The following is a 26,450-nucleotide window of genomic DNA, read 5'->3' as shown; positions in this document are numbered from 1 at the left end:
CAAAATCCACCTTACAATCAACCATAAAATCAGCTCGTTTCCACTTTGGATAATCTTTGTGATTAACTGCTTGTTTTGTTATTCCACAATTAATGAAACATTCTTTGTTTTTAGCAATCAAAGCTCGTTTGACATTTCTACTCCATCGAACAAAATTTACACCAGTAAAAACAACAACAACTAATGAAGATGTTGGATTATCCGAATTAGCAATGGAATAAGGATCAGAATTGTCACCATTACCTCCATTATGTAAGTTGTTGTGTGAATTATCACTTTCAGAATCTTCAATTGCCATTGCAGTCAAGAGATGAGCTCAATCAAATAAAAAATTCCCGAGTTTACGCAAGAAACTTCGCAATTACAATTGTAATCAGCAAGAAATTTCGCAACAAACACTCAGAAATCACTCGCAATTCTTGATGTAAGAACTGATCAAATCAATCTCAAAATGAGATAACCTCAATTTCAGATCAGAGATTATTGCTCTGATACCATGAAGAAACCCAAAATGTTTGCAGAGAGAGTTTAGAGAGGAAGAAATTCAGTTGGATTAATTTCTCACACTAACGAAATGAAAGCAGAATAAACTGCTTATATACAAAGCTAAAAGCCAGCTCATCCATAACAGAATTATAACTAACTGACTTTCTGTTTTTAATAAATAATAAAATATTAAAATAAATATCATTTCCTATAGAGCCCCTGCGAGCTTTAGGTTGTTTACATGCTTAAGCTTCGCTTTAGCGCGCTGGGTAGAGACACCCCTACAGATTTTGATACCGAGTAAAGGATGGGATGCGATTGACAAAAACTAGTTTCAATAATAAACCTTAGTTTGTTGTATGTAGGAGTGGTAACGTTTGGAATGCAACTTGATTCTTATTCTCTCTTTACGAATTATGAAGTACTCCATATTACGCTTGTTAAGATTCCAAAAAAAAAATACATGACTTCCCTTTGTGGATAATTATCAATAACATATATAATTAATAATACGAACGCATATAATAAGATCGATTTAGGATCCCAGAATACATAAGTACATAACTCATATCGATCTTCCACGTTATTTAAATTGGTTGTAGGGGTACTTAAACAATTCACAAAGCTGTCTTGGTTAAGAAGAAAGAAACTATGCGTTGGCTATATTCAAAGCTCCCTGATTTTTCTTTGCTTTTTTTTTTTCTTTTGCTTCGTACAGGGGCAAGCATGGGTTGGGTATTTTTTATTTTAAAAAATATAAAGAAATAAAGAAAAAGAGTTAAAAATGAAGTAGCCATTGGTGGATGCACGTTTAAGCGTGGGCTAGCTTAAGAAAAGCGTACACTTGTACGAGTGAGAAGTCTAAAACCTACTTTTAATTATTTGGGATTTAAAAAATAAATAAATAAAAGGATTGGTGGATGTTGGGTCACTTTGAGTTGTAGGCAAAATCGGGGTTTTTGACCTACTCGATCTGTACGGGGTGTCCTATCGGCACCACCTGGTACCGGCAGAACTCCCCGTATGTAAACTTAACCTGCAGGTAATCTGGTCATCTTAGGTAAATATCCTCTATCGGCATTATTTGCAAGACAACCTACCGGCATTATCATGAAGACAACCAACCAAGGGTCACTATCAACAGGTCGCTATCTAACCACAAGGGACCTACCAGATCGTACCCTTGGATTGGTCTATATAAGGAGCACCTCATTTATTGCTATGAGGTACAAAAACACTTAAACACACTTCTTTCTTACTCCCTAATCATCTCTTAATCTCTCAGTAATCTTACTTAAGCATCGGAGGGGGGATCCTCGAACCACCCCCGAGGCTAGTTAATCCATTATGTTGTGCAGATATCAACCGGCAATCTCGACAGGAATCCAGTATCCCACAGTCAGCTGTTCTCATTCCACACCCGGAACAATTGGCGCTAGAAGGAGGGGACCTTATCCCTTGAAACGGTAGAACAGTCAGCATGGATTTCTCACAGAAAGACGGTAAAAAATCAAAGAAAAGTCAAGAAAAAGCAACAACCCCACAACCGGCGACAACCTCCAAGTTTCAACCCTCACTTCTAAACCCCGTCCATCCGTCACAAGCACAATCAGTTATCAGCCCAATAACAAAAAACACCTCGATACCGGCACAAAGGGAATTCGCAGTGGAGGATGATGATGAGTTAGAAATAGAAAGCCCTGCCAGAGAGCAACCGAAAATTCCGCTGGAGCAGACGCTGCAGGAGCGCCTGTCTCCCCTGTCGGAAGTATTCACGGGAGAGCAATTGAAAACACTGTCAGCGGTGATGGCCGCTTTGTCAGAGCTACCAGCTTCGCAGCAGCCAGGGTCAGTCGGCAGTCTAAGAAAGACCAGGTCGGCGGTCCCCCAGTTACCTGTTAGGGATCTCCTAACGGCCCTGAATCAAGAGAACACCCCAGAAAAAAGAAAGCGCTCGGATCCGGCGGAAACAGAATGGCCTGAAACAGAGCAAGTCCCCACCGCGGAATATGAACGAAGAGCGCCGGTTCTACAGATAGCTAGACGGCAGACAATCCAGCCAAAGGATTCTCCCCTGTGCCGAGAAATCCTAGAAGAAAGGATGGAAAGGATAAAAATCCCGACAGGAAGATACGATGGGACGACAGATCCGGAGGATCACTGCACCACATTCGAACAGCACATGATGCTGTACACTGATTCTGATGCCATGTGGTGCAAAGTATTCCCATCCACACTCCTAGGAGTGGCAGCGAGCTGGTATAAGGGCATAGAGGCACACTCCATATACAGTTTCCGACAGCTGCAGGCGTCGTTTTTGTCACGATTTGTGAGCAAACAGAAGAGAAAGAAATCATCGGGAGAGTTGATGTCGTTCTCTCAAAGAGATAGAGAGCCGTTAAGGGATTATCTCACCCGCTTTAACAACGAGTCAATCACTATTCCCAATTTGCAGCAGGAGGTTGCTGTTCTGGCTCTTATGAGGGGAATGCAAGAGTGCGAATTCAAGAAATACCTCAGCCGGAAGTCATACACCAATCTGGGTGACGTCCTGCACAAGGCCAACGAGTACATCAGGGGGGATGAAATGATGAAGATCTCCAATGTGGTAGTGGCAACCGGCGGAAATGTCGGGTACAATCCAGGCTATAACCCACAGACGGGAAAAGGAGGAAAAAATTTTCATCAGAGCAATAATCAGCAAGGGGCAGGCCAGAGAAACCAGAATAACAGAAATGCCAATCCACAAGGGCAGAGAAGCCGGCAAGACAGAAGGGAGTCCAGAGGACTCTTTGATAACTACACTCCGCTGAACACACCGCGGACGGCAATTTATAACATAAACAACAAGATGGATGGCTGGAGAAGGCCGCCACCAATGCAGAGTAGGGAAAGGAATGTCAAGAAATTATGTGACTTCCATAATGAGCACGGCCACCTAACAGAGGACTGCAGAGACCTCAAAGACAACATTGAGGATATGGTCAGAAAGGGGTATTTCTCACAGTATAGGGCAAGGCAGGGAAATGGTAACAACAACTCCATGGGAGGAAACCCTACCAATTCATACCGGCCACAACAGCAAAATCAACAACAATACCCTAGAATCGAGCAACCATATCAGCCGCCTAGAATCGAGCAAAAACAGCCGGAAACCAGTGCCAGAGCAGAACATAGGGATGGGGGGAAAAAACCACCCGTGTATGTAATTTCTGGCGGCCCAGTCCACGGAGGGACAATAAGCGGCGCCAGTAGAAGCTTGGAGGAACACAGGCACATGGTAAACTTTCATAACACAAGAGTGTGGCCTAACCCACCCAGCATACCAGTGATGACATTCTCGAAATCGGATTGCAGAGGCATCATTTTCCCGCATGATGACCCACTAGTTCTTACAATTGATATAGCAAATGCCGATGTGAACAGAGTACTGGTAGACGGCGGCAGCTCAGCAAACATCATCTTCTGGGAAGCTTTCAAACAATTGCACATACCAGAGGACGAACTTCAAAGGGTAAACTACCCAGTAATCGGTTTCTCAGGATCTACAGTGTACCCATAGGGTAGTATAAGGCTGCCGGTGAAAATCGGAGAAGGATCCGAAATGCGAGATCTCATGGTGGATTTCCTAATCATTAAAGTGCCAGCGGCCTACAATGTGATCATCGGTCGCCCATTCATACATGACGTGCAGGCGGTAGTCTCCACCTATCACTTGACAATGATATATATGTCGAACCTGGAAAGGCCGGCAAAGATAAGGGGAAGTCAGTTGGCGGCAAGGTCCTGTTACTTGACTGGCGGCAAAGAACCTTCGATGGTCAAATACCTGGAGAAGTTGAGGTCGGTGTCGGCTCAGCTAGAGAAATTCAGCATTAATCTGGTACCCCGAGCAGAGAACACACTGGCAGACGCCCTATCAAAGTTAGCAAGTTCAAATGTCGCCGACTTGAAAAGAACAGTCATGATGGAAGTCATGAATAAGCGAAGTACGGAGTCGAAGATAATACGGGTCATGGCCATCACAACTACCTCAGAATGGTACGATAATATCCAAACATACATACAGACTGGAGCGCTACCAGCAGATTTTGCATAGGCCAAAAAGACAAGAAGGGACTCGGTTTGGTACATCATCCTGTGGGGACGGTTGTACAAAAAGTCATTTAGCCTGCCATTCTTAAGGTGCCTAACAGCATTCGAGTCAGCAAGGCTAATCGAAGAGATGCACGAAGGAACATGTGGGAACCATGCCGGTGGAAAACCCCTTGCCATCATCTGTCAAAGGCAAGGCTTGTTAGGTTATGATACATATGACATTACATAAATCATGCGGAAACAACCATTAACCCAGGACAACATATTATTTACACATAATCATATAGCATAATTTAGATGCATACTCTTTGTTGCGTGCCCTCCCTAGCTGCGCCCGAACCGAACAAGAACAAGTCTTTTAGGACTCCAAGTGTCGTCCCTCCGTAGATAGTCCACAGCACGTCCGGATCCGCCTTAAGATTGACCAACTAGAATCGCCCTTAAGGTACTAGAAAATTTCGGCACTTTTGAGCAAGATGTGTTTTAATTTTCTCTCAAAAAACTCACTTTTGAATACTTTGAAACTTATGTATAAATTATGACCCCTAGGCCTTTATTTATAGAGTTATGGAAAAGGAATCGTAATCCTAGTAGGATGCGAATTAATTGGAATTAGAATCCTACATGAATTCTATTTAATTAATTTATCCAATTAGGAATAGAAATTTAATCATACACTGACTCTTGTAGATTCAGGAATCACGCATGAGCACAAACTCACACACACACGGCAGCCACAAGGGCTGCCCATGCGCGTGCGAGCAGCAGCCCGCGTAGCACGGCCCACGCAGCCGTGGCCCTTGGCGCGCGCTGGGCCTGCCTTGCGGTAGGCCTGGGCGCTGCCTTGGCTGGGCTTGTGGCGCGCATGCTTGCTGGGCGATGGCCCCGGCTTCGTGCTGGGCCTTCGTCCGGCAAGCCTCGTCCGATGCTAATTCGTACGATACGCTTCCGATTAAATTTCCATTTCCGGAATCTATTTCCGATACGAACAATATTTAATATTTCCGATTCCGGAATTAATTTCCGTTTCGAACAAATATTTAATATTTCCATTTCCGGAATTATTTTCCGATTCCGGCAATATTTCCGATTCTGACAATATTTCCGTTTCCGGCAATATTTCCGATTCTGGTAATATTTCCATTTCCAATAATATTTTCCGATACGTACCATGTTTCCGTTTCCGGCAACATCTACGACTTGGATAATATTCATATTTCCGATACGATCCATATTTCCGTTTCCGGCAATATCATCGTTTCCGGAGTATTCATTTCTTGCCTGTGACGATCTTAGCTCCCACTGAAACCAAGATCCGTCGGTTCCGAATATTCATAGATGGAGTATTTAATGCCATTAAATACTTGATCCGTTTACGTACTATTTGTGTGACCCTACGGGTTCAGTCAAGAGTAAGCTGTGGATTAATATCATTAATTCCACTTGAACTGAAGCGGCCTCTAGCTAGGCATTCAGCTCACTTGATCTCACTGAATTATTAACTTGTTAATTAATACTGAACCGCATTTATTAGACTTAACATAGAATGCATACTTGGACCAAGGGCATTATTTCCTTCAAGGCTATTACTGGCCAACAATGTAAGAAGATTGTCGAGCTTATGTAAAAAAGTGCGAGAAATGTCAAAAGTTTTCAGCTGTGATAAACTTGCCGGCCAATGATTTGATGCCCATTCTGAACCCAATCCCATTCGCACAATGGAGAATGGATATTGTTGGACCATTCCCAATGGCGGCTGGAGGGCGCAAGTTCTTAATAGTAGCAGTGGACTACTTCACCAAGTGGATAGAAGCAGAGCCGGTAGCAAAAATAACGGCAAACCAGGTGAAAAAATTCATATGGAAAAATATAATAACAAGATTCGGGCTGCCGCAGGCAATAGTTTTTTACCATGGAGCACAGTTTGATTGTGCACCCATACAATGCTTCCTGGGATTATACAGAGTAAAGTTAGCTCACTCGTCAGTATGTCACCCACAGAGCAATGGGCAAGCAGAGGCGGCGAATAAGCAAATCCTGGCTGCACTGAAAAAGAAGCTAGAAGACTGTAAAGGCAAATGGGCAGATCTTATGCCAGAGATTCTGTGGTGCAACAGAACTGCTATCAAGGAGGCTACCGGCGAGAGTCCGTTCAAATTAAGCTTCGGGTCTGAGGCTGTTATACCGGCAGAAATGGCTCTGCCAACCATGCGAATCCAGCATTACGATGAGGAGAGAAACGATCAGCTGCTGCGACATCAGTTGGATTTCATGCCAGAAATCCGCATGAAAGCAGAAGTAAGTTCGGCAGCATACAAAAGCAGAATGAGCAGAGCATACAACAAGAAAGTGAAGCATCGGCCTCTAGGAGTAGGAGACCTGGTACTGCGGAGAACGGCGGCAACAGGAAAAGGAAATGCTCAAGGAAAGCTGACAGCCAATTGGGAAGGACCATACCAGATATGGGAGGAAATAGTTCCTGGATCATACCGGTTAATGCAAATGGATGGTACCACGCTCAAAAACTCCTGGAACGCCAGTACTCTGAGAAAGTACTATGTTTGAAAAAAAACTGTAATGATGATGTATGAGCAGGCTGATTGCAATAGCAGTCTGCATTTTGCTGTTATGTATAATTAGGGCGGTCCTCAAATACGACCAGTCCATAAATGAAGGAAGAAAAAAGCAAAAAACAAACGCTGCATAAATCAACACGCAAAGGTAATGTATGGATGTGATCAGTAACAGTAAAGAAAATAAATGCCGTTTGGGCACTTTACTGCGAAGCGTAGCAGTCCATAATAAAGTTGTTGTGATTAGTAGCTTTGGAGAAAATAAATGCCGTTAAGGGGCACTCCATTGTGAAGCGTAGCATTCAACGAAGTGTATGGATGTGATCAGTAACAGTAAAGAAAATAAATGCCGTTTGAGCACTTTACTGCGAAGCGTAGCAGTCCATAATAAAGTTGTTGTGATTAGTAGCTTTGGAGAAAATAAATGCCGTTAAGGGGCACTCCATTGTGAAGCGTAGCATTCAACGAAGTGTATGGATGTGATCAGTAACAGTAAAGAAAATAAATGCCGTTTGGGCACTTTACTGCGAAGCGTAGCAGTCCATAATAAAGTTGTTGTGATTAGTAGCTTTGGAGAAAATAAATGCCGTTAAGGGGCACTCCATTGTGAAGCGTAGCATTCAACGAAGTGTATGGATGTGATCAGTAACAGTAAAGAAAATAAATGCCGTTTGAGCACTTTACTGCGAAGCGTAGCAGTCCATAATAAAGTTGTTGTGATTAGTAGCTTTGGAGAAAATAAATGCCGTTAAGGGGCACTCCATTGTGAAGCGTAGCATTCAACGAAGTGTATGGATGTGATCAGTAACAGTAAAGAAAATAAATGCCGTTTGGGCACTTTACTGCGAAGCGTAGCAGTCCATAATAAAGTTGTTGTGATTAGTAGCTTTGGAGAAAATAAATGTCGTTAAGGTGCACTCCATTGTGAAGCGTAGCATTCAACGAAGTGTATGGATGTGATCAGTAACAGTAAAGAAAATAAATGCCGTTTGGGCACTTTACTGCGAAGCGTAGCAGTCCATAATAAAGTTGTTGTGATTAGTAGCTTTGGAGAAAATAAATGCCGTTAAGGGGCACTCCATTGTGAAGCGTAGCATTCAACGAAGTGTATGGATGTGATCAGTAACAGTAAAGTAAATAAATGCCGTTTGGGCACTTTACTGCGAAGCGTAGCAGTCCATAATAAAGTTGTTGTGATTAGTAGCTTTGGAGAAAATAAATGCCGTTAAGGGGCACTCCATTGTGAAGCGTAGCATTCAACGGAGTGTATGGATGTGATCAGTAACAGTAAAGAAAATAAATGTCGTTAGGGCACTTTACTGCGAAGCGTAGCAGTCCATAATAAAGTTGTTGTGATTAGTAGCTTTGGAGAAAATAAATGCCGTTAAGGGGCACTCCATTGTGAAGCGTAGCATTCAACGAAGTGTATGGATGTGATCAGTAACAGTAAAGAAAATAAATGCCGTTTGGGCACTTTACTGCGAAGCGTAGCAGTCCATAATAAAGTTGTTGTGATTAGTAGCTTTGGAGAAAATAAATGCCGTTAAGGCGCACTCCATTGTGAAGCGTAGCATTCAACGAATTGTATGGTGTGACTAGTAGCCGTACAGAAAATAAATGCCGTTTGGGCACTTGTACTGCGAAGCGTAGCAACCCATAATAATTTGTTGTAATTAAAAGTGTTAGAGAAAATAAACGATGTTAAGATGCACTCCATTTCGAAACATAACAATCATTTCGAAGTGTATCATTTCAACAAGATAGAAATATAGAAAGGCCGTCAACAAATAAGAGTTCATGCTAATAAAATGGAAGTATCATACACAAAACGAAGTAAACATACAATCAAAAAACTACTTGTTATAAATGCATGATTACAGCAGAAAAAACACTAAAAACCGACAGCCATCACCAAAAAATCTTGCGAAGTGATTAGCTGATCACAAGGCACAAAAGATGTCGATTAAAACCGACACCCCTACAATAAAACGATGTTCTAAGATATGTTACATCAACAATAAGTGCCCTAACAGCATCTGGCAAAAAGTCAAAAGCCAACCGCCTAAGCTAAAAAAACCTAACATGTACGAGGCCGGCTGGGAAAAGTAGAGGATCCGCAAGAAGAGGAGGGTGATGACTGCCAAGACCGTCAAACGGCACGCTCATCACCAGACCAGTAGGCATCTTCTGGAACTTGCAAGGGGGGCAAGGTTCTTTGATTGGCATTGCAAATCACAGCCTCGGGTAGCTCCTGAGGCTCAAAGCCGGTAGCAACCTTGTACAGCTCCTTCTCCTCATACCCAGCCTCAAATTCTTGCCACCCATCCTCATCCAGCTTCTTCACATGGCAAACGACCCAGATTAAGCGCACCAAATAACGCTCGGGATGAAGGCCACGTGGGAGAACGTGGGTAACAATCTCCCGCCACTTGCACGACGAAAATTCAAAATAATGCCTAGTCACCCACAGCATCTTCAAGGGGGCTAGTCATCAAAACCTTTTACAAGGGGGCTAGTCGTCCAAACCTTTTTCAAGGGGGCTAGTCGTCCAAATCTTTTTTCAAGGGGGCTAGTCGTCCAAACCTTTTTCAAGGGGGCTAGTCGTCCAAATCTTTTTTCAAGGGGGCTAGTCGTCCAAACCTTTTTCAAGGGGGCTAGTCGTCCAAATCTTTTTTCAAGGGGGCTAGTCATCAAAACCTTTTTCAAGGGGGCTAGTCGTCCAAATCTTTTTTCAAGGGGGCTAGTCGTCCAAACCTTTTTCAAGGGGGCTAGTCGTCCAAATCTTTTTTCAAGGGGGCTAGTCGTCCAAACCTTTTTCAAGGGGGCTAGTCGTCCAAATCTTTTGTCAAGGGGGCTAGTCGTCCAAACCTTTTTCAAGGGGGCTAGTCGTCCAAATCTTTTTTCAAGGGAGCTAGTCGTCCAAACCTTTTTCAAGGGGGCTAGTCGTCCAAATCTTTTTTCAAGGGGGCTAGTCATCAAAACCTTTTTCAAGGGGGCTAGTCGTCCAAATCTTTTTTCAAGGGAGCTAGTCGTCCAAACCTTTTTCAAGGGGGCTAGTCGTCCAAACCTTTTTCAAGGGGGCTAGTCATCCAAACCTTTTACAAGGGGACTAGTCATCAATTTTTTTTTTCAAAGGGGCTAGTTGTCAAAATCTTTTTTCCAAAGGACCTAGCAACGGATCTCTTCATTCAGAGAGAAGGCAGTCGCCAAACTGATTCGCGGTCTTTTCTCAGAAATACTCGCAACACAGTCAGCGCCCGCGCTTCACTCTGAGGGGGCTAGTTGTACCACCAGGTATCAAAATAATACTTATTTTTTCCCATTAAACTCAGAGCAAGCGCAACAATTGTCATAAATGCGCTTACTCTGAGGGGGCTAGTTGTACGGGGTGTCCTACCGGCACCACCTGGTACCGGCAGAACTCCCCGTATGTAAACTTAACCTGCAGGTAATCTGGTCATCTTAGGTAAATATCCTCTACCGACATTATTTGCAAGACAACCTACCGGCATTATCATGAAGACAACCAACCAAGGGTCACTATCAACAGGTCGCTATCTAACCACAAGGGACCTACCAGATCGTACCCTTGGATTGGTCTATATAAGGAGCACCTCATTTATTGCTATGAGGTACAAAAAAACTTAAACACACTTCTTTCTTACTCCCTAATCATCTCTTAATCTCTCAGTAATCTTACTTAAGCATCGGAGGGGGGATCCTCGAACCACCCCCGAGGCTAGTTAATCCATTCTGTTGTGCAGATATCAACCGGCAATCTCGACAGGAATCCAGTATCCCACAGTCAGCTGTTCTCATTCCACACCCGGAACACGATCGATCTCATATCTCCATCTTTCTAGCCAATAACATAGTGGTTTTCCAGCTTTATCATCACAACTTTACAAACTGCCACGAGTAATTATGTTTTGCACGCGCCCTTTTTTATGAGGGTTACTCCCTCCGTTTCGAAACAATGGGAAATCTAAAAAAAAATATATATATATATATATATATATTTTTAAAAAAAATTCATTAACTTTCTTTAAAGGAAAATTTGGTAATATTAATTCACCTTTGACCGATTTTCTTTTATTAATCCCACCTACGACATATTTTTTAATAATCCCACCTTTACTACCCAACGACTTTTATTAGGCTTAAATGACCGGTAAACGGTGAAAAAGTCAACGAGATGATGATGACGACTATATATATTGGGGGAGAAAAGGGAGAAGATTACTTCCACGTGGGGAATATTACTGCCTACAATAGGTTTATGACCTGTTCGGCCCAATAAAAGTTGTTGGGTAGTAAATGTGGGATTATTAAAAAATATGTCATAGGTGGGCTTAATAAAAGAAAATCGGCCAAAGGTTGGATTAATATTACCAAATTTTCATTTTTTAAAATGTTTTTTCATAATCAACCATGGATCACACTTTAATCTTTTAATATTTTTAAAATAATTAAAGTATGATTAAAGGTGGATTATGATATGATTAGTGACTAATTGGCTGGAATATGAGCGAAAGTAGTAATTGACAACAATAATTAACTACCTAGTTAGAAATTGACATTTTTATAACAAGGTAGGTAATACTCCGTAATTTGCAAAGTCACTAAAAACCTAGGCAGTAATTAATTTGTAAATTTTCCAAAATATAAATATAGAATGACAGTGTATAATTTAAGACCAAAAAACAACAAAGTCCGAACTATAAAGTAGGGTTTTTTTCCCAATAAATTAACAATCTTTTTTTTTTAAAAAAAATGACAAGGTAGCTAGTTCTCATTTCCAGGAACCTATTGCAATAGGTTCCGGTTCCTAAAATTTGAACAAAGTACCATGTTTTGCTCACCCCTAGTTCCTTCTACGGAGTACTTTGTATTATAATTTATAAGTACCTTTATGCTCATTTTGGACGTTTACACTTATATAATAACTTTCATAATTCACTATATTAATTATCTAATCTTATTAGTCGATTAATTAAATTTTAATGGGAGGATCGGATAAAGTTACAATTTAGAAGTTTTTTTTTCTAATTTTTAATATATATACTCACTACAAAATAATCATTTTATAGGGATGAGTAATTTCGTCTCTCACTACAAAATTTGTATCTTTAATGACAACCTAGCTAATAACGACGGGTCAAAAATCCCGTCGCAAAAGGCTTTTGCGACGGAGATAACAACCAAACAAAGACGGAAACAACCGTCGCAAATGTCTTTTACGGGTTAACGACGAGATTTTCCATTAACGACGGCCCCCTTTTATGTCGGGTTCGCAACAGAAAATCCCGTCGTTAATCAGCGATTATTGGCCTTTCGCGACGGGATTTCCTGTCGTTAATGGTACAATTTCTTGTAGTGTCTATATAGTCCAAATCCGTCTCAAAATGATGTTTATAGACGGATTTGAGACGGAAATAGGGGATCTCAAAAAAAAAATTGAGACGGAATTCTTGCAAATCCATTACAATTTGAGACGGAATTTTTGAAACTGCATGTACAATTCCATCTCAATTTCATTTATAGATGAAATTTTAGTAATCCTTCTCAAATTTGAGATGTTTATTGTATCCGTCTCAAAATCCATCTTTAATTGATGCATAATTTTTCCTACAAAAAATTATACCATTAATGACGGGAGATTTCGTCGCTAAAGGCCGGCCAATAATCATTAATTATTGACGGGATTTCATGTCGTGAACCCGTCATAAAAAAGGGTCGTCATTAATGGAAAATTCCGTCGTTAACCCATCATAAAAGACATTTGCGACGGTTGTTCCCGTCTTTGTTTGGTTGTTAGCTCCGTCGTAAAAGGCTTTTGCGACGGGAATTTTGACCCGTTGTAATTAGGTTGTCGTTAAAGATTCAAATTCTTGTAGTGTTTATAGTGACTCCGTATTTCGTGATTTACAAAAATAAATCATTCAATATTTTCTCTTTACAAAGGTATCCTCAGTATTATCTTACTAATTGTATGAATTAGATCTAATTTAGATTGTTACATCGATCTATCTATTGTTTTGTAACTTGAATACCTAAAATGAAAATTACTACTCCGTACGTACTCTGCAGTCTGTATGTGGTTGCAATACTTGCAAATACACACCATTAATTCATCAAAGAGTCAACTGTATGATCAAATAATAATGTCCACCATCCCCAAGAAAGGAGAAATGTTACTAGTTACTCCCTCCGTTTCTTTTTGTTGTATCCGTTTCCTTTTTAGTCGTTTCATAATGTTGTATCCACTTAGAATCTTTCCATTTTTGGACATACTTTTTTTCCTAAAATACCCTTATATTTCAATCTAATAACCAAAAAACCTAAAGAATCTACCCATATTCCCACCTAATTTTCCCCACCCATAATATTTTATTCATTTAACCCACCCACCTCCCTTATTAAATTAATAAAACCCTAACGTCACTCTCACCTCTCTCTCCTTATAACCCGTCCCTCTCACCCTCTCTCTCCTCATTCTCTTCGGATCCCTCTCTCCTCCTGTCTCCCTCTCTCTCCTCAAGAAATCTCTCTGTTTCTCTAAAAACCCTAACCTTCTCCGCCCCTGTTCTTCGTTTTTTTTTGGTGAGATCTCTCAGATCTTTGGGGTTTTCGCTCAAAATTGTTCTCAAACTTTAACCGGAACGACATTCCGGTGAGATCCCCTCTAGTTTTGTCCCCTTTGTCGTCCCAAATCCCGGTTGGTAATCGATTCTCTGGTGAAATTTTTTTGGGGATAAAATCGGAGTTTTATTAGGGTTTTATTAATTTCTTAATGGGATCCTCTTCCTCCAAATATCTTCCGACTTATTCGGTTGGTACTTCTGGGCAACGAATTCCTGACTCAAACTGTGATTGGGGCTCGAAATGCATTTGTCCCAACAACGAGCACTCGTATTCTGGCGAGTATCTGAATAATTTGAGGTTGGCCCAGAAGGAGAACACGAGTACCCGAAATTATCTCAAAGCTTGGTTTGAGAAAATGGAAGTGGAGCCTGGTGAAGAGGTGGAGTCCAAATACGACGATCGAGTCCCCACACCAGCAGATCTGAGATTCTTTGGAGGAGACGAATCTGATGAGGTATATTTCCTTATTTTTGGGTTTTTTTTCCTGATTTTTCGAGTTAATTAGGGTTTACTCTGTTTTTGGGATTTTTTGTGTTTCTTGGAGAAAATCTGTGATTTTTGGTTGAAACGTAGGTTTTCTAATAAAATTAGGGTTACTCTGCATGTTCTGATTTTTTGAGATTTTTTGTGAATTTTAATGATTTTTTTTCATTTGTTGATGATTTTTGTGAATTGTTTTAGATTTAACATTGGTTCATTTTTTGTGATCATGCATGTCCCATAAATGTTTGATTTTTGTGTTAAATGATGAAGTTTTCGAATCGCATGTCAGAGATTCGTTGATAATTTTTGTTAAATGATGAAGTTTTCTAATTGCATGTAAGAGATCCCTTGATTTATTTTGTTAAATGATAAATTTTCGAATTGCATGTCAGAGATCCCTTGATTTTTTTGTTAAATGATGAAGTTCATGAATTGCATGTTAGAGATCCCTTGATTTTTCTCGATTTTTATGAGTTTATTTAAATTGCATGTTGAATACCATGAATGTTGGTCTGTTTTGGTTGATTTGGATGTTCAATTCCATGATTACTTTGATGATGTTGTTCTTTGATCTTGTTAAGTTGATGTGAAATATATTAAACATATTTTATGTCCCCTCTTGATTGCAAGGAACCCAATCACTCTGATTCATTCGAACTATACTATGTGGGTGAGTGTGAGAACACAACTGCTGGTCCAGAGGTTTCTGATGGGCAATGTTCGGTTTCGTCCCCAAACGTGAAGGAAGATGAAATAAAAAAAAAGCCACCTAAGGGTGTTGATGATGCTTAGAGATAAGTGTGTCTTCTATAAACCCTCTTTTAATTATATTTGGATTGCTGGTTAGCTGTGGAGACATAAGGTGGAGTAGCCAACAACTGTGATCTGTTGTTGGCAAGGGGTGTTGTTGTTTTGTTGATGATGTGATAGGGTTTGGAGTGTATTCATGTCCTCTATTATTGCCTTGTTGCTTGAAACATGTTGCCTTGTTGATTGATGAATGTTGCCTTGTTGATTGATGAATGTTGCCTTGTTGATTGATGAATGTTGCCTTGTGTGCTTGCTGATTTAATAATGTTGCCTGTTGAAACTGTCATATGTTTGCTGGTTGATTAGTGTTGCCTTGAGAGGGGTGAAAGCATATGGGATGGGTTTATGAATAAAATTTTAACATGTGATTGGAAAAAAACAGTTTCATTAAAGTCCCCTCTTATTGTTTGTCTTTCCTGAATGCTTGGTCTGTGATGTTAGGGTTATGATGAGGTCTATGATGAGTCTTTCAGTGCTGAGAAACTATCCATGTTTCATAAACCACAGTGCGCCATTAGCATCCAGCCGTAGGCTGTATGAGGCTTTTGTGTGCTAATGGTTTGTGAACATGGTGTGGTTCAATGAAGCTTGGGGACATCTGAGACCAAATTTAACATGATGATGAGTCTTTCATATGCTGAGTCTTTCATATGCTGAGAAACAATTCAAGTTACATCGATGATGAGTCTTTCATATGCTGAGAAACAATTCAAGTTACCTACACTCACTCGTGCTGCCATTAGTATCAGTGATGATGCTTCTCAGGCGCTAAGTGTGTGTAGGTTGAATTTGTTTCAATGATGCTTGGGGACATCTGAGATGAATTTTGATGTCATGCATGTTTTACTTTTGTTAGTTAGGTGGTCCTTCAAAGGGGATTGACTTATTTTTAAATATCCAATGCGATAGTTCACAATTTGTCAATTCCCTTTGGAAGGACCACCATGACACTTAAACAACATGTTTGATTGTGGTGTTAATGATAATCAATGATGTTAAAGGTTGATATCCTGAGATTTATGTTTCAATACTTGTCCTTTAACTCCTTTTGTCGAATGGAGTGATTGTCATTTCACATGATCAGTAGTGAATATCAATCATTCCGTTCGGCAAAAGGATGTTAAAGTTGAGAAAATATTGATACAATAGATCAATGATGCTATTCAACAACTCTGAGATTGGAACCCTAATGTTTGCTAATGTCCCATGTGTGAGTTTGGTCATTGTTAAAATTTGGAAACATACTACATATATGCTGTAAATCAACCTATCTGAGATTGTTGTGCCTTGTCCATTGCTGCCTTGTTATTTGTTTTGAGTCATCTATGATGAGTCTTCATTTGCTGACACTCAAACCCTATATTCCATTAACACTCATGCGCCATTAGCATGAATAATGCTTCTCAGGAGCTAAGTGTTGGTGGATGGGGTTTGTGTGAGGGATGCTTGGGGACATTCTGAGATGGTTGTGTGTACTTGCTTCTATGTACTTGATGCCTTCTTCTTCATGCTTTGTTCAATGATGAATTGGTTTAAGCATATCGAATTTTACTTTTGTTGACGCATCGGTATCTAGGTGGTAAGATTTTCCATCTGAAAATGATGTGATATGCATTCTTTCCACTTAGATGCCGATGTGTTTAGAGAAGTGATTTTGCATATGACTTTCTAAGTATGTTGTAAGTAAATACCTTGCCTTTGCTGCCTTGCTCATGGCCTTGTTTTTTTGAGTTGTTCAATGATGAAATGATTTAGTAACTCGAATATTACATCTTTTGACGCATCGGTTTCAAAATGGGAATAAATTCCATCTGAAAATGATGTGATATTCATTCTTTCCATTTTGAAGCTGATGTGTTTAGAGTTGTGATTTTGCATGTCCTGAGTTTCCTACACTTTTAGTATCCTCTGTCAAATGGAGTGACTTTCCTTTCCCATTTCTGTTTGTGTTAGTCATTCACTCCATTTGGGAGGAGGATATTAAAGTTTAGGATTCAATGACGATGAACACATACAAACTGAGAACAACATGTCCCCATGCTTTGCCTTGGCTTGAAAATGAATTCATGTGTTGCCTTGAAAACATAAAGTTGTCCCCTTAATGGTTTAAGGAATGGCTGACTCATTAAATTGGTGTTTTGTGTTTCAATTACAACTACAAATAAGAAACATGATTGTGAATATGATGAACAAAAACTAAACTATGATTGTGATAACCTAGTTATTGTTGCCTTGTTGATGCTGTCTTGTTCATATTGCCTTGTGCATTGCTGCCTAGTTATTGTTGCCTTGTTGATGCTGTCTTGTTCATATTGCCTTGTGCATTGTTGCCTTATGATTTTGACTTATCCTGAAATCATATGTTAATATGCAATGTACATGTTCCCTTATGATTTTGAATAATCCTGAAATTATATGTTAATATGCAATGTACATGAATAACTACAAATATGTGAGTATGATGAACAAAAACTAAAGATTAACAACAACAAATTGATTCATTCATTCTTCCAGTTGATATGTTGCTTCCAAAATGTTTTAAATACATGTGATGCTTTCATTCAAGCTTACAAAAGTGACATTTTGTTTGCTCTTGTAACTTTTAAAACATGTTCCCAAAACACAAAAAGTAATCTCTCGTTCTTGCTCTATACTTCACTGATTTGCTCTCCATTCATCAACAAGTTGTTTGCATTCATTCACAGCCCACCTTGGGGCCTTAACTTGTTCTGGCAGATTCCCCTCATCTTCTAAAATCTTTTTCTTGTTGTGTGGGAGTTGGTAGTCATTGTCCCCCTTGTGTTTCAAAATTTCATTTCCAACATATTGAAGTGACATCCACACATTAGATAGAGTCTTTGCATGCAGTTCATTATATGCCTCAGTCACAGCACCACTTAAATCTTCAACTGTTTTAGGCATCTTTTTGTGCATTAGTGATTGAATTGACCTAAAGAACCCCAAGTCTAATATGTTACAATCTGGACTGTTTGCTGGCTGCTGAGTCAATATCAATGTGAAGCCATCTTGCTTGTAATGTTGCTGCCATTCTTGATCATTTTGCAAAATGTGTGCCTTTGCATTGTCTTGAATGATGTATATCACCCTTTCCCCCTCATGTGGTGGCCATTTCTCTTTAATTGCTGGGATTAGGTAGTTGATTAGCATGGCCCTAGTTGCAATCTGATTAACTGACTTGATTGGTTTAGTCTCAATTGTCCCCTTGACTCTATTTTTGGATGTTCTCTTTGCTGCCACTGCATCTGTGAATGGAAATATACCAAGTTTCCCATCCCACTCACACTGCCCATCTTGTCCCCACCTTGGCCTTGCTACTGCTGCCATAAACATGAACTTTGGAATCTTAGTTCTTGATTTTCCCTTCCTGTGTGGAAATGGTTCATTGTTTGCTAAATAAACTCTTTGACTTTTTTGTGTAAGATAGAACCATTTCTCATCGATGTGAATGAAATCATACATGCTGTAATATGTGGGATCATTTGGTATTGAGTAGTCCATTAAGAGACCAAGTACCCACTTCATCCTTGCCATCTTGCATTCTTCTGAAATGCCTGGATTCAATGGACTTGAATGTGGTTTTATCTGTTTTCTTTTCACCATTCTCCAAACTGTTGTGGGACTCAAATTGAGCATCCTTGCTAGATCAATAATGGTTGTTCTATCCCCCATGGCTATGGAGGCTATAGACTCATATGTTACTTGAATTCTCTTTCTCCCACAGTTGTGATATTTGCTATCATAGAAATACGAATCCATGGCTGCCTTATGTGCCAATGCTCTTTGCCATATAAGTCTAATTGTCTTCCTTGTGTAACCAAACTTTATAACAGCCTGCCTATTTGTCCCATGAATGAGTTCATCTGAATGCTTTTCTTTTCTTAAGAGAAGGAACAACAAGATTTCCAACCTTAATTCGTTGTTAATCCTTGGGGTTCTAGGCTTATGATGATTTTGCTCTGTTTCTGTTTGATGAATTGGAGATGGTGGGAACTCTTGTTGTGTTGGCATGTTCAAATCAAACAAAAATGGAACTGAGTGGTTATCTGATATACCTGATGTATGATGTGGTCCCACTTCACATTCTTGTGCATATTCTTGTCCCACTTCATTCAGATCTGGCAATTGTTGATTTTGCTCAAAGTCCCCTATTTGATGAGCATTTACTTCACTTACAGCATTTTGGGTTGCTTCATCATCATTATAATCTGAATCAGAGTTCGTGCCGTCTCCTTCATCATCGGAAAAACCGAGGAACTCGTCCTCCTCTTGATCTGAAGCCATTAATGTCCCCTTGCTGATTAATTGTAGTGCATTTATTGCCTTTGGTTTTTTATTGTTGTAACTGATATTAAAACAGTTGGAATTTATGAGGGTTTTTGGGTAGAAATTGTCCCCTATTTATAAAGGGTGGTAAATGTATAAAGTTTGGAGGGAAAAAGTTTGGAGGGAAAACTTTTTGGTAAATTTCTGTTTTTGGAGGGAAGTGTAAAAAGGGAAGTGGACTTTCCCAATTTGGGAAGTCTTCCCTCCGTTTTTTTCTGTTGCTGTAATCTCATTGGATGAAATAAATCCACCTCATGTACTTTGGTCCCCACTTCAATCAGATTTTTTCTGATTTTTGATTAATTAAATGAAAATATCCCCTTTCCCATAATTCTTTAATATTTTCTCTCTCCTTACTTTAATCTTTAAAAAAGAATCTCTTACACATTCTTACACACAATCATTTCTCTTACACCCAATCATTACACTTATACCCATACAAACCAAGATTCTATTTTTCTTAAAAACCCCCCAAGATTCCAAATGGATACAACATTTAGAAATGGAGGGAGTACTACATACTGCAGAGTGCAACCCCCCACCCCCCTAGTCCCCTACTAGATTATTGTACGGAGTATACCCACTAAAGTCACTACTAATACTATACCAGTATATGTATACACGCACTAGGTTGAAATGAAAGTTTGATCGAATGATCGAAAAAAAGTTAAACTTAAAAAAAACATCATCCTTTGTACTCCTCTGTATTTTTTAGGGGTTGTAAGTTCACCAGTACATGTATTAAGAAAGTTTAGTTAAATATTATATAATAATGAAGTAAGTGTGGTACCTAGTACAATGGTACGGAGTAATCGATAATGAACAAAAAATAAACAAGGAATAAACAATTCAACAAAAAAGAACAAACAATATAAAAAAGAACATAAAATTCCAGAACAAAGAACAAACAATACAACAATTATGAACAATTTTATGATGAACTTAAAAAACCAACATGAAAGGACAAACAGTACTACAAGAAAGAACAAACAATACAAAAAGAAAGAATAAACAATACTAACGCTTGTAAAAACATAAAAGATCAATGAAGAGTTTAATTTCATTATGAACATTAACCATATGATTATTATAAACAAACAAATAAACAAGAAAGAACAAACAATATAAAAAAGAACATAAAATTCCAGAAGAAAGAACAAAAAACACAACAATTATGAAAATTTGATGATGAATTTAAAAAACAACATGAAAGAACAAACAATACAACAAGAAAGAACAAACAGTACAACAAGAAAGAACAAACAGTAGTACAACAAGAAAGAACAAACAGTTGACAAGAAAGAACAAACAATATATGCGTGTCATTTTTTGGGGTACAACCAAAGCTGGCTGTACCCGGGTACAGGAGTTAGAGGTTAATCCGACATTGCTTTACCTTCTAGCACATTGATAACCAGCTCATGCACATTTTTATTTAATCAAGCTCCACTGCTCCGGTTAATGAAGATGCCACTGTACAATTTTTAATGTTACACCTAGTAAACCACCTGTTATCTACTTTATCCGTTCTTTAATAGTTGCACTATTTTAACTTTTGATACTATTTATTTGTCTAGCTTTGACCTGAATTTTCTACTAATAAATAAAATTAAAAATTATTATATAAAATATTATTAGGTTTGTCTTAATATATATTTAAAATACATCAACTTTTTATAATTTTACTAGGCAAATTTGCTGAAAAGGACCTTTTATAACCCAAATTTTGCGAGAAAGGACCTTATATAATTTTTTTTGTAAAATCACACCTTAATATAATTTATTTTTTTGCGAGAAAGAACCTTTATAATTATTTTTTTTGGTAAAATCACACCTTAATGTAATTTTTTTTTGCGAAAGACAACCAAACGTAAGTTTCCGGCATTGACTGAGCTTTTCCGACTATTGACTTGCACGTGTGGCTTTATTTTGCTAACCACACCCAATTTTCCTCCAAAACTATAAGCTTTAAAACCTAAAGTTGAAAAAAAAAACGAAATAAAATCAAGTTTGAAAATTCAAGCCTCGGGAAAATCAGCGTCTTTAGCCAACTTAAGCCACATGTGATGCTCCCCGGGCAAGTCAATGGTCGGAAAAGCTCAGTCAATGCGGGAAACTTTCCTTAAGTCTTTTCTCGCAAAAAAATTTATATTAAGGTGTGATTTCACAAAAAAAAAATTATATAAGGTCCTTTCTCGCAAAATTTGAGTTATAAAAGGTCATTTTTTACAAATTTGAGTAATACATAATTATAAGTATTGATGGTCAGAGTTATGCGTTGGAAAACATAAAAATCAAACGGTGCAACTATTTAGGAATGGAGGAAGTATTACGGAGTACTACCACACACGAATATGACAAAATGAGACCTTGTTTCTGTTGGGCCTTCTCTTTGTGTTGGCCCATTTGAATCGGAGACTTCATTAGTTGTATCATGTATGTGTTTGGAATTTTTAGATTTTACCACTAGCCCACTGTTTAAGAATCCCATTCACACATTATCGAGCCGTTCCGAGTTAATCTCATTGATTGGGAAATTTTTCCAACCAAATGGCACTTTTGTAAATAATTGATAATTTTATTACGAAAATGCCATTAAATGTGGGTGACATTTCATCAAATATGAGCCACATGTACGGTCATAATTGTATTTTCATAATACATCAACAACTATATAATATACAGTCAACAGCTCGTAATATACAATAAACTTCTACTAATAATCAATCCACGACTATAAATATGCAGTCAACCACTTACCAATAAATAATATTGCATTTTAGTAATTCATCAATAATCATAAAATATACAGTCAACGATAAGTGTTATACAATCAACACCGAGTAATATGCAGTCAATAGCTACAAATATACAGTCAACACCTAACATTATACCACCTACAGTTTTCAAACAAAATATTTACGAAAATGCCATTTAATTGGAAATTTTTTCCAATCACTTAGCAAAATTCCCTTTCCCGTAAAAACACTTAAAACAATATGTAGTTTTAAAAATAATACAAACGCATAAACATATACTTATGTATTATGTGGTACAATTCTTATACTACTTGTGTAAGTTAACATTATCAAACATAGCAAGTTTATTAGCAACTACTCCCTCCATCCCGGAATACTTGACCTGTTTTCCTTATCGGGTCGTCCCTTAATATTTGACCAGTTTCTAAAAATGTAAATATTCTAACAATATTATATTATTTTTCACTCCACCCCTATTAACCCACCTACCCCCTACTCCATACAAAAAATAATTAAAAATTCAACCCCTACTCTCCCCCAACCCTACCTCTTCACCCACCTCCCACTAACTACATTAAAATAATACCCCACTATCAACTACTACCTATTAAATTAAATAAGTCAATTCAAGTCCCTTAAACTCTGTGCCGGTCAAGCCGGGTCGAGTATTCCGTGACGGAGGGAGTACGAATTACTCCGTACTCCATACGAGTTACTTACGACCATACGGACCATACTACGTGTAGAATTGTACAAGAACGATAGAACTTAAAGCAACAATAGAGCAAGTAACAGCACTATATGGAGATCAGCTTTGAATATCACATAACTATAATCCCAAAAGAATGAAAGATCATTAAAATCAGTAGATAACAAATTAACAACAATTGGTATGTGATTTTTGACGGACTAAAAGAGACTATTTTTATTTACTCGTAACAAAACTTTTTAAAAAATACATTCTTTTTGGGACCAAAAACTGTAATTCAAATGCAAGATAAAGAATCATCATAAGTGAGCAGCAATTCACCATATGATAAAGAATTCCATTCCCCAGCTAAAACCCTTGATTTAATCTCATCCGTTCATCACCGACCAGTATTCAGATCCAACGCATCGAAATCCTTGATATCTTGATCAGACGGTCTCCTCTGTATCTTCTTCTGAAACCCTAGTCCACACAGGATCATTCCCTCTCCATTACACTTTCCCGCCATTTCCCTCCTCCCATTCAATTCCTTCAGAATATTCGACCCGGAAGTGGACGAGTCGGTCGACTCTGACCCATCTGAGTAATCCACCGAGTCACCTCCGCATGACTCGCTTTCTGAACTCTGATCGGATACACCACGACGGTGCTTTCTCCGCTGATGACTCTCCCCCATGAAATCACGATAACCAATTGCCGAAACTCCGGCGAGTGAAGACCCTACCTCCGATGAAGCGTCGATTACCATAGCACCGACGTTGAGCACGCCTTGGAATCTTCCGGAATTCCGGCGAATTTGAACAGCGACGAAGGATGGAACTCCGGTAGAATGGAGGCAGACGCAGTTGCTGAGGAGGAATCGGACGGAGCCGAGAAGCGCGTCTTTGAGAACACCGACGGCGTAGATGTCGACAGTGAAGGAGGAAGTTTCGGAGGCGAGGAAATCGGAGGAGACCCGAAATATGAACTTGTCGTTCCAAGAAGGGTTTTCGCCGCCAAGACGATCGACGCGAGAGCGGAGCTTGCGAGTGGGGTCAATGTATGCGACGGCGTAAGTTTGGAGGCGCCGGATATTTGCGGAGGGAGGTTTGAGATTTTGGGCGGAGATCAAGTTGATCTCAAGAAGGTGGGTGGTTTCTCGGGAAGGTGTTGGTGGTGGAAGGGGTGCAGGGGATTTCATTTCTGGGTAGAATTTTCTTGAAATAATTGGAAAGATAGGTTAAAAGAGGTGGAAGAAATAGGGTTTATAGGGTTTTGTGGGTGGTGATAGAGGAGGCTGCGCCGCCGGAGAGGGAGGAAACGACGTGAGAAACGCCGCGCAGCACAGTGGTGAAACCCAGAAGAATGGAGAGGAAGTGATGGAGTATATTAGCTCTGGGTTTTCCGTTTTAAATAAAAAATTGCTTTTCTTGTTTGTTTGAAATAACTGGGAGTATTGGTGTGGAACTGGCAGCTGTCAATTTATTTCGATTTTCCAGCTGTGTTTATTTACACTGTATTGCCTTTTTTATTTAAACGACTGAGCATAATATTTTCTCTTACGGAGTATTACGGGTTATTTTTATTTTTAAAAAAATTGTTATTATGTGTTACACTTTGTGCCTTTGTGGCCACAAAAGGTCTTGTGCGCACTAGGTGCACAATAAATTTATTGTACACCAAAATAATTTTTACCCATTTTTTTGTAACTTTAACCTAGTTTTGATTAACTTTTATATTAGTAAAAAAAACGTTGATAGATAAACATTTTAAATAGTTAAATGATTAATTTTATACATTATTAATGATTTTGAAGAAATAAGTTTTATTAAAATGAAAAAATTTATCACTAAAAAATGGATAACTTTTACATATATAAGCTTAACTTTTAAACATTTTGAGTTAACTTTTACTCTGGTGTACAATATTTATTGTACAACCCTTGTAAACAAGAATTTGTGTTGTGGCCATTTTCGAATTTCTCCAAACGGAAATATCATCAAAATTATACTCCACTTCGTATTAAGAAAAGATAACATAAAGTCATAAACCAATCAAGACAATTGACTCCCTTCACGATAGGATTTTTTTTTTTTTTTAATTGCGTACTCGTATATTTTTTGATGTTTTGGAAAAATTGTTTGGTCAGGTAAAAAAATGATCTGTTTTGATTATTAGCTCTATAAAAGAACATAACACTTACCACACCAATTGAAAATAACTTTGGGGTTGTTCGACTTTCGGTAGAAAATGCTTTAAAATGTAAAAATCTTCAAAATATGTTGATTTTTAACATAATTTTCAGTATACCGTTCACGTCAATAATCAATCAACTTTTTTTAATTAATTATTGATAAATATAAACCGTCAATTCAATTGTCTTTTTATATAGGTAAACCGTCACTTCAATTGTCAGTTTATAAATTATGTGGTGGACATTATTCCACTTCATTTGTCGTGTACTAGAAACTACTCCCTCCGTCCCGGAATACTCGACCCGGTTTGACCGGCACAAAGTTTAAGGTACTTGAATTGACTTATTTAATTTAATAGGTAGTAGTTGATAGTGGGGTATTATTTTAATGTAGTTAGTGGGAAATGTGTTAAGAGGTGGGGTTGGGGAGAGTAGGGGTTGAATTTTTAATTATTTTTTGTATGGAGTAGGGGGTAGGTGGGTTAATAGGGGTGGAGTGAGAAATAATATAATATTGTTAGAATATTTCCATTTTTAGAAACAGGTCAAGTATTAAGGGACGACCCGATAAGGAAAACAGGTCAAGTATTCCGGGACGGAGGGAGTAAGTGAAATCACCAACTAAGATCGCCAATTTAATTGACGGTTCATTGTTAAGAGCAGGATTATTGGAGAGTATACATATATCCTCTCTTCTACTCTCTCTCCTTTTCTCCTTTTGACACGTCACATTCTCTTTCTTCCACATCATTTTCCACTACCTCATTCCTCTTCCTTTTCCTATTTCTATTCTTTTCCACACATCAAAGAGGATCCTCTCTATTTTCCCCTCTCTTGGTTTACATACCCCAACACATATTATCTTTCTTATTAAAACATTTAATTTAGGAATAATGATAATTTCAAGTGTTTAAGAAATAAATTAGCCTAGTTAATTATTTTTCCATTACTATTGATAAAATAAATCGATTTGTAACCTTGACAATAACAAAATTGTTAATATAACATTAATAATAATTAAAAATATTACAATATAATGACAGTAATTAACTAACAATGACAAGAACAAACCATAACATTGACAAAAATAAAAACATTACTACTAGCTAACATTAATTAATGCAATACACTGACCGTAATTAAAAAAAAGTGACAGTAAATGAAAAACAATGACAGTAATAAACCCTAACGGTGACAATAATAATAAAAATTGCAGTTACTACTAATAATTCAAAGCAAAAATCTACTACTCAACTCATCTATCAGTTTCAGGTACATATGTATGCTTCAAGTTCATCATGAAAAAGATGAGATGTATGAAATATGGTTAAAATTAGGTTCATTTTATAGATAAAAAATATATATAATCG

The 26,450-nt window shown here is 38.4% G+C and overlaps 3 protein-coding genes across 3 annotated transcripts; 1 reads left to right on the top strand and 2 right to left on the bottom strand.

The window, feature by feature from the left end:
* The first annotated feature begins 1,966 nt into the window (after positions 1–1,966).
* On the top strand, positions 1,967–4,048 carry LOC110788972 (uncharacterized). The gene has a single exon (XM_021993615.2). The coding sequence runs from the start codon at positions 1,967–1,969 to the stop codon at positions 4,046–4,048; it is 2,082 nt and encodes a 693-aa protein (XP_021849307.2).
* Positions 4,049–17,750: 13,702 nt separating this feature from the next.
* Positions 17,751–19,397, bottom strand: LOC110788964 (uncharacterized). Its single transcript, XM_021993605.2, has one exon. It carries the CDS (start codon positions 19,395–19,397, stop codon positions 17,751–17,753), a length of 1,647 nt encoding a protein of 548 aa, XP_021849297.2.
* Positions 19,398–23,044: 3,647 nt separating this feature from the next.
* Positions 23,045–24,358, bottom strand: LOC110788727 (BON1-associated protein 2). Its single transcript, XM_021993376.2, has one exon. It carries the CDS (start codon positions 24,085–24,087, stop codon positions 23,287–23,289), a length of 801 nt encoding a protein of 266 aa, XP_021849068.1. The 5' UTR covers positions 24,088–24,358; the 3' UTR covers positions 23,045–23,286.
* Positions 24,359–26,450: the final 2,092 nt, after the last annotated feature.

Source organism: Spinacia oleracea, chromosome 2, assembly GCF_020520425.1.
Source record: "Spinacia oleracea cultivar Varoflay chromosome 2, BTI_SOV_V1, whole genome shotgun sequence".
Classification (NCBI taxonomy): domain Eukaryota; kingdom Viridiplantae; phylum Streptophyta; class Magnoliopsida; order Caryophyllales; family Amaranthaceae; genus Spinacia; species Spinacia oleracea.
The sequence above is the reverse complement of the archived record's forward strand: the minus strand, read 5'-3'. Positions and strand labels throughout refer to the sequence as shown.